Raw genomic sequence first — 15,605 nt, 5'->3', positions numbered from 1 at the left:
GGATAGGCCAGCATCCAAGAGGCCAGGGCTCTGACTCAAGGGGCACCTCCAGGGAGACCAGGCTGCAGCACCACCCCCTGCCCGCCACAGGACTGTCTCGGGGGCTTGTAGTGGCAGGTGCCTGCTGGAAGGGGCAGCCCTGGGTGGGGGTCCACGGTGACCTGGATCCAGGACCGCAACACTGACGAGTCCCTCAACCAGCCCCATGCCCTGCTCTTCCCCCAGCCCTCTGCCCACAGGCCATCCCAGTGTATCCAGTCAGAGCTGTGGCTTCTCCCCTGCTTTGGACCCTGCCCCTCCATAAACCCTAGAGCCCTCTTTGGAAGGTGCAAAGGAGGATCTCATAGGCCCTGACCTCGAGGCAGACTAGTTAGGGGCCTGGATGCAGAACCAGACTCAGCACTTCACCGTCCTTTATTAACATCCCTGCAGGGCAATGTGGGACTGCTGGCCACTTGCTGGGGTGCGGGGTAGTGGCACAGTGCCCACGTGACTGGGGGAGGCCGACAGATGCAGCCCCCAGCCTCATCTGCAGGCTGCTTTGGGCATTTTGGCTGACCGGCTCCTGGAGACCTTGCAGGTGACCACTGTGCAGTCAGCCCCCGTGGATGTGCCGCTCCTGCTCAGGGAGCCGGGAGGGGTCACTGCACAGCCCCGAAGACAGAAGCCGCTCCTGGAGCTGAAAGGTTTTGGTGAAACTAATTGTTTAAAGCTGGGCTTCCCTGGTGGCTCAGCTGGTAAAGAATATGCCTGCAATGCAGAAGACCTGGTTCAATCCCTGGGTTGGGAAGATCCCCTGGAGAAGGGAACGGTTACCCACTCTGGCATTCTGGCCTGGAGAATTCCATGGACTGGACAGTCCGTGGGGTCGCAAAGAGTTGGACATGACTGAGCGACTTTCACTTTCACTTGTTAAAGCCAGTGGGGGTGGGCTGGACCAGGAGGGGTGGGTGGGGTGCCTGAGGGTCACACGCAGGCCCTTCCTCCTGGGTACTCATTCTGCCCTGACCTGGCAGCTGTGGGGCGCAGCTGTCTTAAGAACATCATGAAAGCTATGGTCCCTCTGCTGGGATGAAAGTGCAAGTGTACACACCATTCGATGGGTGGTGCTGGGGGTTCACACCCCCTACTCCGCCACCCGGGTCCTCAGTGGGAGCTGCTGGGGGTCCTGGGCTTCGTGAAAGGAAGAGACTTCAGGGACTGGAGACCCCAGACTGTAAAAGTCTGGCCAGCCCACCCCTCCCAACTCCAGGGTTAACTGCCTACCTGGGGAGAGAACACCCAACCCGGGGCCTACACCCTCTGAGAGTCACTGCTGTGCACAGGGCGCTGCTGGACACCACGTAGGGAGAGTCAGTGGTGGCAGCGGGAGGTGGAGGTGAAGCCAGCAGCTCGGAGGGGACAACGGTCACTGGGCTGGCCAGGCAGGCTGGGGTGGGGGTCCTGGGCCTGGCAGGAGGGGGCTGGAGCACAGTGGGCAGGGGCTGGGCTCAGGGCAGTGCTCAGCTGCCAGCCCTCTGGCACTCTGGAATAAACTGGCGCAGGGGGCTGGGCGTGACCCAGCTGCTCCCACCGCCACATCAGGACGGCACTTTGATGCCAAAGTGCTTGCGAAGCTGTTCCAGAAACACGAACGTAAGCACGGTGTGGGGCATGAGGCGGATACCGGCAGGCACGAGGCCCTGCGGGAGAAAGGAGGGGAGCATGAAGACAGCCCTGGAGGGAGAGCCCCTCCCCTACACCCCCTGCACTCCCCCGGCCCCAAACCTTGTAAAAGGCCAGCGGCCCCAGCTTTGCTGTCTCCATGGCGCAGTGCAGAACACCCTGCAAAAAAACACCAAATAATGAAATAAAATGGAAAACTGCTTCTTGAAAGGCAGGAACCCCGACCACCTTATCCCCACTCCCCACCACCAGTGCCAGTAGCTGGTCACACTGATAGTGGGCGTAAGTGTACAGAGCAGCAGGCCCGAACGTTCAAAGGTTAACATGGGAAGTAGGGCTGGTGGGCACAAAGGTCAAGGGCTACCCTCACCCGTTAGCCAGGCAGAACTAGAATTTAAAAGCACACCAGGGCCAGGCTGACCCGCCAGGCACCCATGGTTCTTGGGCGGCTGCCACAGACACAGAAGATACCATGGGTAATGGAGGGAGCCCCGGACAGGTGCTTGGCCCCAGGCGCTGGACCTGCCACCCTGCTAAGACCAGGCTGCCTCTGTTACCATGTCAAAGAACCTGACTTAAAAATACATTCGGGGCCCAGGCGGCCTGGGCAACTGGGCGGGACACAGCTTTGTCTGCACCCCGGCCCAGGGACACCGGCTCACCCGGCAGCAGCAGGGTGGGAAGCCCACTCACCCGATACTCGCCCTTGGCATTCATCAGCCGAGTCTTCAGCACATCCAGGGGCTGGCACAGGAATGTGGCACATCCACCCTGGAGGGCAAGTTGTCACCAATGGGTCAGCCAGGAGGGCACCCCTTACCTCCCTTCCGCAGGCCTGTCTGGACCCCCAGGAGGTGTCCCCAGGGCCATGGGGACAACACGAACAGTCCTAGCCTGGGCTCTGGGGATCCGTGGGCTCCTCTCACTAATGCAGAGCCCGAGAGGGGCAGCCACCACTCTCACCAAAGCCTCCCACCATTCTGAGCCCTTGTTCCGCCCAGGTGCCCCCAGCTGCCAAGGCTGGTCAGGGACCCCCCCCACTACTCACCGCAATGAAGCTGGCGATAAAGTGAGTGAAGATGCTGTCAGATAAGTAGCCCGTGCTGAGGACCAGCTGCTTGGCTTGATCATAGCAGGACAGCTGTTAGGAAATGGGGATGGTCAGGACACGAGGGACAGCTCAGGGGAAAGCAGATGGGGCCCGCAACGACACCAACGACACCAACTGGACTGACCAAGTACCTGCTTTGTGGGTCATCTACAGACGTCATACGGGGGTGGACAGATGAGGCCCAGACCTGCCTGAGCCCCACGTGTGTTAGTGCCCGCTGCCTTCCGGGCCCCTGAGCTCCGGATGCTACCTGAGAGTGCCACCCCAAGCCAAAATCCTACCTGGCCCACGGTGACCAACATCCCTCGACTGGACGCCATGGTTGCGCCTGAGAACAGCTTCTTCAGACCCTCTGTCGGGGGAAGAGGAGAGGTTGGGTGCCCAGCCCGAAGCACCCCCCTAGTGTCCCCCAAGGCCCGCTACTGGGTCGCGCCTGGAGGCTGTCCCAGGCCTCCACCTCCTGTCTTACCTTCTCGGGCCACACGGTACAGGCCGTCCAGGGCGTGGGCATAGCTGCCGAGCGACAGAGAGTGAGGCTCTCCCTGACCACAGGCTCCCACGGGAAGGTCCTCCCCGCGAAGAGCCATGCCCCCATCACAGGCCAGGAGGAACCCAAAGCATCACAGGGCCAGAGGACATCAGCCTTTTCTGAGAGCTCAGAGTGGTCTCACTGCTCAGGGGACCCCAGGGCCTAAAGATCCCCCAGGTTCCACAGGAAAACCCCCTCGCTGGGGGGCCTGCCAGCTCCGAGGCTGGTCATGTCTGTAGGCTGTTACCAAGGGCGGGAGGATGGGACGCCCTGCCAGGTCCCCTTCCCAACCTACTCAGTCTGCCCTCCCCATGGCCTATGCTCCGGCCAGAGAGCGGACAATGGGATCGCCTGGGGCCACACTTCTCCCTGAATTGGCTGATGCTGGCGCCCAGGGTTTAACTACAGTGTCTGTCCATAAACAGGGTCTCAGAACCCACGGTGTCTCAGATCTCACACAATATGATGTTTTTATCACAGAAACCACCTCCCAGCTCCCAAACCCTTTAGAAGACCGCACAAGCTTCTAACTTACCCTCCGTGAAAGATGTGCAGGTGCAAGAGGGAGCAAAGAGTGACCAGCCCTGCCCACCTCCCAGTCCGGCTCCAACCCTGGGTCCTCCACAGTGGTAGGACCCAGAGATGCTGGAAGCCCCCTCACGATGTATGCTTCCAACATCCACCAGCCGTCCCATTGCTCCACGTGACCCCACAGGTGTGGTGGCCCGTAGGAGTCCCCACTGGGTTCCTCAGAGCTGCTCAGGGGTCTTCTCAGCCCTGGCCCCCAAACCCCTGGGCACACCATGTGACTCACTTTCGGCGCTGATTCTGGGGCAGCTTCATGTCATTCTGCATCCTGAAAACAAGCAGAGAGTTCAAGGGGACAGGGTTTTAGGGGACTCAGAGACACCCCATAGGCCCTAGCGGGAGTGAGCAGCCGGCCCCACCCGGGGCTGCCCCACCACAGGCTCAGCACCACCCTCCTGCGCCCCGGACCCCAAGATCTGAGTGGCACGTTTTAGGCTAAACACACTGAGACCCTAGTGAGCCAACCTGGCCCCGCTGGGGGACAGCAAGACCCTGGCCTCAGGGCCGCACTGACCTGACGTTGACCATGTCCGCAGGGGTCCCCACAAAGCCGCCGATGCAACCTGGCACAACAGCAAACACGTGACCACTGGCAATGCCTCCTGCCTCACCTGCACCACCCCCTCCCTCCCAGCTGCTCACCGCTGATGGAGCCCAGCAAGACCTTCTTGTAGAAGGGCAGGGGGCCCTCACTGCCCTTGGTCACCTGGTCCCGCACGGTCTCATAGATGGCAAACCGAGTTAGGGAGTAGGTCATCTGGGGAGAAGGGGCCCAGCTCAGAGGGTCCAGGAGGAAGGATGGCACTGGGCACCCCCACATCCTTGGCCCTCCGGTGCACGGACATCACCATGTGGGCCACAGGGACACCCAGGAACCTTCCAGAGGCCACGCAGCCAGCAAGCAGCTGAGCCGTTTAAAACACCTGGGGCTGACTGAGTCCAGGCCCCACCCCTCCTCATCCCCTATCACGTCCCTGCAAGCCTCAGTTTTCCCATCAGTAGGTGGAGGTCTCAGCTGGCCCGACTCTGTGCAAGGCAGAAGCCACGCCCTGCGCCCACCCCGGGCGGTTGCTGGTCCCCCAGGTCTTGTAGTTCTGTCCTTGTAAGCAGTCTTGAGAATGAGAGAGTAACTTCCAGGCCCAAAGGGCACCTATGGTGTGCAGGAGGGAGGCCAGCGACCCCTCTGCCTCCGTGGGCTGAGAGTGGGCTCTGGGATCAAGACCTAAGGGATCGCTGGCCATGAGCCTCCACCCACCCACTGCCCTGGGAGATGGGGCCCCCCAGAGGTACCTGTCTGCACAGGGAGGCGCTCAGCCCGTTGTAGAGCGCCAGGACGCCGTCAGAGCGCACCACCTGCAGCGCCATGCCCGTCATGCGCAGCTTCACCTCCTGCTGCGTCTGCAGGTGCACCTGTGGGGGAGGGGTCCCACCGCTCAGAGCCGCACCCCACCTGGAGCCCGCCGCGGCCAGCTCTGCTCTGAAGCCCTTTGCTCCAAGTGCTACCAGCGCCTGTACTGAGAGACAGGAAACTGAGGCCTCCTAAGGCACCAGCTGGGGCGTCTGGCGCCAAGCTCTGTTCCACGCCATCACCTCACAGGAGACAACGCCAGCCAATAAGGGAGTGCAATTCCAGCTGCCCTGGGGCGGAGTCATCAGCCCCGTCCTTTAGATGAGGACACTGGGAGACTCCAGAGCCCCACTTGGTAGCCTCCCAAGGGGGACAGTATTAGTGGACTCAGAGATGTCCTGAGGAAACAGGGGAGACTCAGGAGAGGTGGGTGGAGTTCCGTGGGGCACCCAGGGGGAGGGGCACTTCGGAGTCCATTCTTCCATCACACTCTCAGGTCCTACACGTCCTGACTGGACATGCTGGGGCAAGTTACTGACTCTGCTGCCTTAGTCTCTCTTGGCTGTGAGCTGGGAACCTAGAGTCTGGGGGCAGGGTGGCCACGCAGCAGCACCCCATGCAGGCAAGCCACTGTGAGGGTTCAGCCAAGATGTGGGGCAAAGGCAGAGATCAAGGAGCTTTAAGATACTTTTTTTTCCAAAGACAATGCCGAGAGATTAAAAACTCTGGCCAGGGCCTCCTCTGCTGGAGGCCTCTATGGCTGCCCACACTGCCTGCTGCAGCCCAGCCCAAGGCCATGTGCTCCCTGGGCCAGAGAGTGGCCACATTCCTGTGGCCAGCCACCTCCCAGACTCCCACCCCCACGCTAAGTGTGCTGCAGCAAAATAACACCTGGGGGTAGGGCAAGGGGCAGTGACGCCCAAAGGAGCCTTGAACAAGGGAAAGACTGGCCTGGGGCCAGGGAAGGCTCCAAGAGTCCTTGAAAGCTGTTTCTACCTCCCGGGCAGACAGTCAGTCTGACCCTCCAGGGCCTGTGATGGGGGAGGTGGGGGAGGGCACAGGGACCTGCACGGGCAGAAAGTAAAACAGTGTGCAGGAGAAAGGTTTCCTCTTCCTACAGACCCAAAGCACCTTAATACCTGGCCCTGCTGGGCCAGGCCACATCACAGGCCCTGGAGGCTACCAGGAGCCACAGAGGACTCTCCCAGGTCTCTGAAATGCTGGAGGGGCTGCCAGTTTCAGCCCCACCCCCAATGTCTACTAATCCTGCCTTTCCTGGTGGCCAGACCGAAGCTTGAGGGATGGTTGGATCAGCCCAAGACACAGGTGCCAATCCTTCCAAGGGGGCCAGCATGGGTTTCAGGCTGCTCTGGGTGGGAATAAGGTAGGGGATGGCCAAGTGACCACTCTTGCCAACAGCCTCCCCAAGACCACAGCCCAGGTACTGTGGCCCAGAGCCCACTTGCCAAAATATGCTTTGAGTTTCTGGCCTTTCTTTGTTGTTTGTGGTGAGAACGGAGCAAAAAACTGGTCTGCCTCAGAGACAAGGGAAACTCTGTCTTATTCTGCCCCATAGGCATTTAAGAAAAAAAAATGTAGAAAGAGTGTGATCGCTTCTCGATGGAAGAAACAATCACCCTCATTGGGCAAGACCTGCACGCAGGCTGGGATCATGGCTTCCAGATGCTCACCCACCTCCCAGGAGGAAGCAGCCCAAAGCAGGGGTGCCGGCCACATCCCTCCTCCGTCTACCAGTGTGTTTGGTGGGCACCCACTAGGCAGAGGGAGCGCGTGGTCCTGCCGGGGTGCCGACAGCTGCGCTCACTGAGAACTACCCTCAGGAGAGCTGGGAGGGAGACCAGCCCAAGGTCACACAGGTAGCAGAGCGGGGGCCAAGGGGCATCTCTGCCGCCCGTTCCACGCAGAGCCTCCGGGCAGGGGCGACAGCCCGGCCCGAGGCCCTCCCCACAGCCGTGCTCACCTTGAGCAGGTCCAGCGGGTGCGTGCAGCAGGCGGCCCCGCATGACGCCAGCCCACCGAAGTACCAGCGCGACACGCGCGCCTCATCCGCCATGGCCCGGGCGCCGCCGCCGCCGCCGCCGCTGCCAAGGAGCGCAGGTACCGGCCCCGACCCGGCCTGTGAAACCCAGACGCTGGCCCGGCCCCGCTCCAGCCCCCACCCCGGCCCGGTTCTCGTAGACGCCCGCCGCGCGTTCAAAGGTTCGCCGGACGCCCTCGCCGCCGACAACCAATGCACCCGCGCGGCCCGGGGGCGGGAGCTAACGGGCGGGGTTTCGCAGACCCCGCCCCCAAGTCCGAGGGTGGGTCCCGAGCCTTAAAGCGGCCGCGGCTCGGTAGGCTAAAGCGGTGGGCTCCAGCGAGCCGCCCCAGTGGAGGCCGCTCAGTGGGACCCCCCCACTGGCCGGACCGCAGGAAGCCTGCTAGGTGGACCTTCCTCGTTCCTCTCAGGGACCTGCGGCCTCCCTTATTCTGCGCCGGCCAGCCCGCGGGGCGGCCCCGGCGCCTAAGGCATGTCTGCAAAGGTCACGGCCCGAGTAGCCTGGGCGCTCGGCCAGCCCACCCCTCCTAGAGGCCTTCCTCCCATAAGCGCCCTGCCCCTGCCGCGGCCCGGAACTTGCACCCGGCTTCCTACCCACGCGGCGCAGGCAGCGGAAAACCTCCACGGATTACAACCTGCGGATTACAGGCAATTCGGAGACTAGCCGTCCCGCCTGCCCATCCCTCCCGAACCCCCAGCCTTAGGCTAGCTCTGACCAGACAGCCCCCAGGCAGCTACTCTGAGGCGGAACAGGATGGGGATTCTGGGCGTGAGGGCTCAGGCTCCTGGGAGGCGGTAGTCAACAAACTGTCCTCCCAGCAAACTGGAAGCGCGGGTGCGCTGCTGGCCAGAAGGCGCGCCTGCGGGGCAGAGAGATCTGGGTCCCCAGGGCCGCTTTTGGACGGGGCCCCATGGATCTCAGGGGAGGCAGAGCCAGAGACCCCTGCACTAGTAAAGGCCCCATGTAATGGGGACTAGTAAAGGTCCTGCTGTCCCAGCTTAGCCACTGCAGCCCCCACCCCAAGGGAGAAGGGTGAGGGGCACCAGGGAAGCAAATCTTGGCCCCTGGACCCACCAGACACCAGGAATAACAAGTCCAGCCCAGCCTAAGCACACAGGGATTCTCTGTCGGAGGCAAAAGTTGCCAGAGCAAACCCTGCTATTTACCTAACGCGGCCTCCTGGAAACTAGGGAAAATGCCTGCTAGAACCACAGGAGGCCTCTGCGCTTGGTCATCAGTTGGGAGGGTGAACAGCTGGCTACAGAGATTTCCAGCCCAATATTGCCAAGGAGCCTGGGATGGGGCCAGTGGTAGAGATGTGCTGAAAAGGCAGTTGGAAGTATGGGAGAAATCCTGGGAAAAACAGAAATGCCCCAAGAAAGGGGCACCCTTTTTAGAAAAAGCTGGATTTTGCAAAGGAACTCAAAAAGATCCCAAATTTTCAAAAGGATCCCAAACACTTGTGCATAAATCCGAAGGGATGGAGACTTTGGGCAACGGCTTGGCCAGGCTGCCAGGCCAGGCCTGTTTTGGGATCTGGTGTCTGTGCTACAGCATTTACATTTTCTCTTAGTTTCCGGACAGGGAGGATGCAGCCATGTGGGTGGCCTGGCATATGTCAGGGTCCCTGGAATTGGCAGGGAGGAGGAGGTGGGGGGTGTCTATGGGGTGAGCACATGGCCAGCTCTGGTTCTCCCACTGCTGTGTCCTCTGTGATTATCTCATGAGTCTGCACGAAGGCCAACTCCTACAAGGCTCTGAAGGGATCTTCTAAATTCTGTGGGTGCCAGCAGGGCAACTCGGGATGCCCAGCAGACCCACCTCCCAACACCAGGCCTAAGGGCTAAGTGGGCTTCAGGGACCCAGGGTGATCCCCAGTGGCACACCCAACCTATTTCCAGGTCTGAGACACCTTAGAGCTACCACAGGCTGGAGCAGGTCAGGGGGTGCTGGAAGGGTCGAGAGGCCTGGGCCAGGGGGCTGCCTGGGAAGGGGAGGCCAAGGATCTTCAGCGGCTTCAGACAGGGCTTTTCGGTCAGGTGGGGGCACCATGGCAGCATCCTGTCTGTCGTAAGCAATGCGGGAGGAGTTGGGCTTGATGGTCCCGCAGGTAGACACCTTTAGCAGTACTACCATGAACAAAGTGACCCCTCCTTGGCGGGTGGGGTGAAGGGAGCCCATGTCATCACCCTAGCTGCCCTGGAAAAAGATGAAGGCGCTCAGAGGATAAGCGGCCTTTAAAGGTCACCCACAGGCCAGGAGGTGGGGTGTGACCACACAGGCCTGGGGTGAGGGGTGTCCCTGAGCCTGGACCACTCCCTGCCCCTAGGAAAAGGCAGCAGATCAGCAGCCCACACTTAGCCCCAGGTAGCCAGCTGTCCCCTCTGCTAAGTGAAGGCACACCCAGAGATCTGGTGCCGGCCAATCGTTAACTTCACGGGCCCCAGGCTTGGCTAGTGGGGCTCTCCAGTCAGGGGGCCGCCTCCCCTCTCCTGGGATTCTTCCTGCAATGACAGCCAGCTGGAAGCATGTCCTTGTGGAGGACCCCTAGGTGGTGTGGGGGTTGCTAGGCACGTCCATCTGGGAGCCTGGCAGCTCCTGGGCCTATCCTGAGCCATCTCACCCAGAGGGTAGCACTCCCAGACTGAGTGTCCCCTTCTGGTCCCACAAACCAAGGGAGGGAACTCCAGGTGGGACCTGAAGACCCAGGCCAGATGGGTAGGTCCCCACGAGTCACAGAACTGTAGGCCTCCCCAGAGTAGATACTCAAAAAGCCCTGCAGCTGCCTGCTCTCAGCCCCAGGGGCCTCCTGTCATGGGCCAGTGACGGCGCTTTCCCAGAAGGAAGCCAAGGGTCCTTGGAAAAAAGAGAGCACTAGGCAGAGCCTGCAAGCTTGGGTGGTCACTGCCACCTGTAAACGTCACTCTGGCACCAGGTCACCTCTTCTTACCAAACCCCTGGCTCTATGACAAAGCTCCTTGAGCCCCTCTAAGGGAGCAGCTGACAGATCCCCAACTGCTATAGGCTTGCAAAGCATACCCTCCTGCCTTCTGTGCCCCATCTATGGTACAGACCTCACTCTCACCTGCCCAGGTCTGTATTTATTGTTAAAGACCACCAATACTTAAAGACAAGGAGTTCCAAAGGCACCCCCATAGCTCCCAGGTGAAGATTTAGTGCCAGCCACGCAGGAGTTGCCACCCCTACAAGCAGGACAGGCATGCGTTGGGATCTCAGAGGACAGCCCGCTGCACGTGGTGCCCAACCGACACACACGACTCCACACACAGGGCCTGCACAATGCATTTTTCCCAGCGGCCACGGGGGGCGGGGGGCGTGTACACTCCTGGTAGGTTCTAGAGTCCTTCTCCCTGGGGCTGCAGAGTCAGTGGCTGCCCCTCCCTCCCCATCTCAGCAGGTCCATCCGGTTGTCCCAGAACTGAGTTGGCCTCGTGGTGCAGCCCAGTTCTGCTCCAAGGCTGCTCTATCCACTGAGCCTGGGTGCTGGGCGCAAAGCAGGCAGAGCCCCACTCAGGGCCCGGGAACCCTGTCCACAGTCTCCTGGGCAGCTACTCCAGAACCACGGTGCCGCCCACTGCCTCCAGGGCCGCCTTGATCTTCTCGGCCTCGGCCTTGGCCACGTTGGCTTTGATTTCCTGAGGCAGGGATTCCACCAGCTTCTTTGCCTGCCAGAGAGTAAAGTCAGAACCCAACCTGGGCTTGGGCCAGCCAGAGAGCTGTCAGTGACGGCGGGAGAGGGCTGTGCGGTACACGGAACCTCACCTGGACGAGGTTGATGCCCTGGACATAGTTCTTGATCTCCTTGATCAGCTTCACCTTGTCCACGGGCTTTGCCTCTGTCAGGCGGACAGTGAAATGTGTCCGTTCTTTTTGTTTGGGGACGTCTTCTTCTGCTGCCTGGGGGAGGGAGGGAGCAAGGTGAGAAAGGACGGGGTGAAGCAAGCAGATTCATTCCCAGGCCACCCTGTCCTGTAACCCAAAGGCAAGACCCAGGCAGGCTGCCTGACAAAGCCTACGATTTTGCCAGGAGGCCAGAGTGAGCCAAGCGGGCTCAGGCTGCCAAACTGGGTGCTCTCCTTGGCTAATCCATTCCAATCCAACCCATCTCTCCAGATGCTGCTCTAAAACCACCTTCTGCCCCCACCACCCAGCACTCTCGTTTCCTTGTCCTTTAAAAATTGTAACTTTTGAGACAAGGAAAAATGACACCATAAGCGCTCTGCAGATAAAATAACACTCCAGAAAAGCAGTGCAAGCCCAAGGTTACATACTGATGACAAATGTACAACCAGCTTCAGCTCCACCAGGTGACTGATAATGGGACAACTGGGCACGACCGAGCTCCAGCGGTGAAGGCCACAGCACCTCTAGAGCAGGGACTACATGGGCCCACAGCCTGGGGCAGTTCTACTGTGGGTCTGCTGCCTAATTATTAACAGCACTCCCTTTATTCTTAAAAGCGCTCCAGTTTAGACAAGTTACACAGTAATTCTCTCTCTCCTTGCCCCAGGTGTTTAGCCTGTATAGTCACCTTCCAGTTCATGGTGTGAGGACAAGTGTGGACAAGGCTGGTGGCACTATCAGACACATGTGGGATGTGAGACGCTCCACAGGACCCCTGACCTGGTTTCCTCAGTAGGTGCTGGCTGGGGGAAGGGGGCTGAGGGCAGCCACCCAGATTTAAGAGGCTTGAGAAACCCAACAACCAAATGCAACACAGAGACCTCATTTTTTGATTTGAGTAAACTGACTGTTTTCAGAGAAGGCAATGACACCCCACTCCAGTGCTCTTGCCTGGAAAATCCCATAGATGGAGGAGCCTGGTGGGCTGCAGTCCATGGGGTCGCGAAGAGTCGGACACAACTGAGCGACTTCACTTTCACTTTTCACTTTCATGCATTGGAGAAGGAAATGGCAACCCACTCCAGTGTTCTTGCCTGGAGAATCCCAGGGGCGGGGGAGCCTGGTGGGCTGCCGTCTCTGGGGTCGCACAGAGTCGGACACGACTGAAGCGATTTAGCAGCAGCAGCAGCAGCAAACTGACTGTTTTAAAGTCTGGGACGTTCCTGGTGCTACAGTGGATAAAAATCCGCCTGCCAATGCAGGGCACAGGGTTTGATCCCTGGTCAGGGAAGATTCCACATGCTTTGGAATAACTATGCCCATGCGCCACAACTACTGAGCCCGAGGTCTAGAGCCTATGCTCCACCAACAAGAGAAGTGACCGCAACAAGAGGCCAGTGCACCACAACTAGACGAGCCCTCGCTCTCCACAACTAGAGAAAGCCTGCAAGCAGTAACGGAGACCCTGTGCGACCAAAAGCAAAACTAAATTAAAAAAAAAAAAAGGGTCTGGAAATGGAACTTCCCTGGTGGTCCAGCGGTTAAAGAATATGCCTTCCAATGCAGAGGACAAGGGTTTGATTCCTGGTCAGGGAACTAAGATCCCGCATGGCTTGGGGCAACGAAGCCCTCCTGCCTCTACAACAGAAAAGAAGATCCTGCATGCCGCAACTAAGACTAATAAATAAAAAACTATTTTAAAAAGTCTGGAACTATTAGCAAAACTTGGAGAGGCTGGGGTAGGAAACCCTGCTAATTGCACTTGAGACAGCTCCTGGTAACGTGAGGAAACACTGGTGCTTTCAGAGATGGATGGTGGGACACACGAGGCAGAAGACATCAGAAATCTGTCTCAAGCTTCAAAGAACAGGTGAAGCAAATGTGGCAAAACCTTTATGATTTCTGACGCTGGGAGATGCATATATCAATAATTATGTTATTTCTCCTTGTGGATAAGTCCGAGATTTCCAAGGCCCTGCCATCCCTCTGCCTCACTCGCATCCTTAGCTCAAGTGTTTCCTCAGAGTCACCTTCCCTGCAGCCTTTCTTGAAACTGTAACCCTTTCCCTCCCTTAAGAGCTTCTTCCTTACTCTTTTCCCTTTCTGTTTGATACAAATTCTTTTTTTCTTGTTTCCTCGCCTTTGGCTGTTACCTTTCACCACAAACATGGTCTTCATATGGGCAGGAACCTGCACAGTCTTGGCAGGGAGGAGATGCCAGTGAGGCTGCAGGGGTGCCCACAGCCAGAAAGCGCACAGGCCTGCAGGCTGTGCCTGGTTGATGCAGGAACAAGATGAAGGATGAGGAGGAAAACCTGGCCATGTGAGGTGAGGCAAAATATCAGCTGGACACCAGAGAAACACCGCTTTATGCCCCGGCCTGAGCTCACCTCCGGGGCTGTTGGGGCAGGGGCAGCCCCAGGCACCATGCCACCCATTGGCATCAACCCGACATCTTGGATCTTCAGTGTTTTCTGCAGGGACAAAGAAGGGTAGTTTCAGGAGCTGCTTGTCACACCCAGACATGCTCAGGAACACGCCTGGCAAGGTCCTTGCATTTATGGAGCACACTTTGGATAATTTACCAAACTCCCAAATATCCCAGCAAGGGGCCCCAGAGCTCCCTGCCCAGCCTGAACACTGATACCTTCAGGAGCTCGTTGAGGTCGGAGATCTCCAGCAGCGTGAGGCTGGCAATGTCCTGGACCAGCTGCTGGATCTTGGGGGGGTACTCCTTGGGGGCGTTATCCAGGGGGGCACCAGTGAGGGCCTCCCCCCTTTGATGGCTGCTGCATCTCATAAGCCGCACAGCGCAGACGTGAGGTACCTGTTGCCTGAACCCCATTAGAACAGAGTCGTCAGCCTAGCACAGGCAGGTGACATGGGCCAGGCAGGTAGGTGCCATGAGCTCAGATCTAGCTCCTTCGTCCTAACCCAGGTTCTCAGACTCCAGGGACCGCGTGGATAACAAAAGGGATTTCCCGGCCATTTTATATATTCTTCAAAGGGCCTTGGAAACCCACATAACTGTTTGCAGACATGCTACCGACGACGTTTCCGGTTTGGATGAACTCTTCCAGTCCATGGACGTAAAGCAATTACCTGAATGCACTTTGCCGCGCAAACTTTCAGAACCTGCGGTCCCTGGCTGCAGAACGCCAGATCAACTCATGGGAGTCCTACCACGTCACTGTGCTGCAGGGGAAACTGAGGCCCGGAGGAAAGCACGGACCGGTCCAAGGTCATCCGGGGCCACTCCAGAACTATCGGCGGCCCGTGAGGTTAGGGGATCGTTAAGTGGAGGCCCCGTGCCTACCAACCACGTAGGGACTCGCCGAGTCGGGGGAAGCCCCCCGCCCGCGGGCGCCGCCCCAACGTGCACCCTCAGTGCCGGGCCAAGGGCCCCATCCTACCAGCCTGCCCGGCCCTCAGCGGTCCGCAGTACCTGACGAGGCGAAGCGCAGCGGCTCGAAGCCCGAGACACGGCCCCCGTAGGAGGCTTGTGGCCGACGGCAGCATCGCTCCACAGGCGAGAAGGTCACACGCGGATCCTAGTAGGCGGGACGCTCTAGCCGCCGGGGCCACCGGACATACGAGCTGGGGAGGACACTCTAGCCGCCAAGACTACCGAGCATAGAGTTGGGTAGTACGTTCTAGCCTGCAGGACAGTCGCGCACACAAGCTGGAGAAGGACGCTCTAGCCTCAACTCGACTTGTCTCCTCTCGCTCCGCGAGATTACGCAAAAGACAACGAGCGGCGCAGGCGCAGAGCTTCGTTGAGGGGGCGGGGGCCCGACGGCGGCTGACCTGGGTCCTTCCCGCCGAGGGGCGAATGAAGCCGAGAGAAGGCTGAGACCCGTCGCCAGGGTTCGTTCGAGTCGGGGAAGCCGACTGGGCCCTCGATACACTAGGGACGACGGGCAGGGACCTGACCCTGTTGAACGGCACAGTGACACCTGCAGCAGAGTCCGGGCATATGACGTTTGTGCTGCCGCAGGACACGCCCGGGGATCCCTAGTGCCCTTCCTCCTAAAGTCCGTTCTGGGGGCCCAGCCGCCCGTGGCCTGTGGTCACCTGGTGGGAGGGAGCTCCCCAGCCCTCTGGGCCGCTTTCTCCTCGGTCTCCTGTATCTAAACGGATGTCTTGCAGGCCAGCTCGGGAGCATATTTGGTCCTTCCGTCCTGGGAGCCGCAGTAGCGAAGCCACCACCCTCCGCCTGAACCAGACCCGCAGCGAGCTATAAACTCTGCTTGCAGCGTCTGCCAAGGGTTGGGATTGAGCCCGAAGGGGTCGAGGATGGGGTCCTTGGGAGAATTTGTAAGCCTGGACTCTTGTCTCCAGCTGCCCGAATCCTCTGCACTCTTGCCTCTTAGTTCAGCTCCCAAATATCTGACACATGGGGTATCCCCAGCCCTTCGGGTCCTAGGGCCTTTGCTCCTT

General features: G+C 59.4%; 2 protein-coding genes across 3 annotated transcripts; both read right to left on the bottom strand.

The window, feature by feature from the left end:
- Positions 1–396: 396 nt before the first annotated feature.
- On the bottom strand, positions 397–7,472 carry SLC25A10 (solute carrier family 25 member 10). Its single transcript, XM_086356567.1, has 11 exons — positions 7,223–7,472; positions 5,184–5,303; positions 4,536–4,650; positions 4,408–4,456; positions 4,120–4,161; positions 3,246–3,289; positions 3,058–3,128; positions 2,714–2,806; positions 2,359–2,436; positions 1,768–1,824; positions 397–1,682 (listed from the first exon to the last, which is right to left on the bottom strand). The coding sequence occupies exons 1-11, from the start codon at positions 7,313–7,315 to the stop codon at positions 1,581–1,583; spliced, it is 864 nt and encodes a 287-aa protein (XP_086212693.1). The 5' UTR covers positions 7,316–7,472; the 3' UTR covers positions 397–1,580.
- Positions 7,473–10,382: 2,910 nt separating this feature from the next.
- Positions 10,383–14,730, bottom strand: MRPL12 (mitochondrial ribosomal protein L12). Of its 2 annotated transcripts, XM_086356593.1 has the most exons (5): positions 14,611–14,730; positions 13,813–13,999; positions 13,556–13,639; positions 11,085–11,219; positions 10,383–10,987 (listed from the first exon to the last, which is right to left on the bottom strand). In XM_086356593.1, exons 1-5 carry the CDS (start codon positions 14,682–14,684, stop codon positions 10,871–10,873), a joined length of 597 nt encoding a protein of 198 aa, XP_086212719.1. In that variant the 5' UTR covers positions 14,685–14,730; the 3' UTR covers positions 10,383–10,870. The 2 variants fall into 2 exon arrangements, with proteins under 2 accessions (XP_086212719.1, XP_086212721.1); XM_086356595.1 differs by lacking the exon at positions 13,813–13,999.
- Positions 14,731–15,605: the final 875 nt, after the last annotated feature.

This window comes from Bos grunniens, chromosome 19 (assembly GCF_055505025.1).
Source record: "Bos grunniens cultivar Pamir isolate PY7600 chromosome 19, Bosgru_T2T1.0, whole genome shotgun sequence".
Taxonomy (NCBI): Eukaryota; Metazoa; Chordata; class Mammalia; order Artiodactyla; family Bovidae; genus Bos; species Bos grunniens.
The sequence above is the reverse complement of the archived record's forward strand: the minus strand, read 5'-3'. Positions and strand labels throughout refer to the sequence as shown.

Excerpts from the sequence above, each read along its gene's own strand:
- SLC25A10 (XM_086356567.1), bottom strand. The coding sequence starts at position 7,315 with ATGGCGGATGAGGCGCGCGTGTCGCGCTGGTACTTCGGTGGGCTGGCG. Across the intron at positions 4,457-4,535 it reads CTTGCTGGGCTCCATCAGCG|GTTGCATCGGCGGCTTTGTG; the intron begins GTGAGCAGCTGG and ends CTGTTGTGCCAG. Across the intron at positions 2,437-2,713 it reads TTATCGCCAGCTTCATTGCG|GGTGGATGTGCCACATTCCT; the intron begins GTGAGTAGTGGG and ends CTTGCCCTCCAG.
- MRPL12 (XM_086356593.1), bottom strand. The coding sequence starts at position 14,684 with ATGCTGCCGTCGGCCACAAGCCTCCTACGGGGGCCGTGTCTCGGGCTT. Across the intron at positions 11,220-13,555 it reads CTGCCCCAACAGCCCCGGAG|GCAGCAGAAGAAGACGTCCC; the intron begins GTGAGCTCAGGC and ends TCCCTCCCCCAG. Across the intron at positions 10,988-11,084 it reads AGGGCATCAACCTCGTCCAG|GCAAAGAAGCTGGTGGAATC; the intron begins GTGAGGTTCCGT and ends ACTCTCTGGCAG.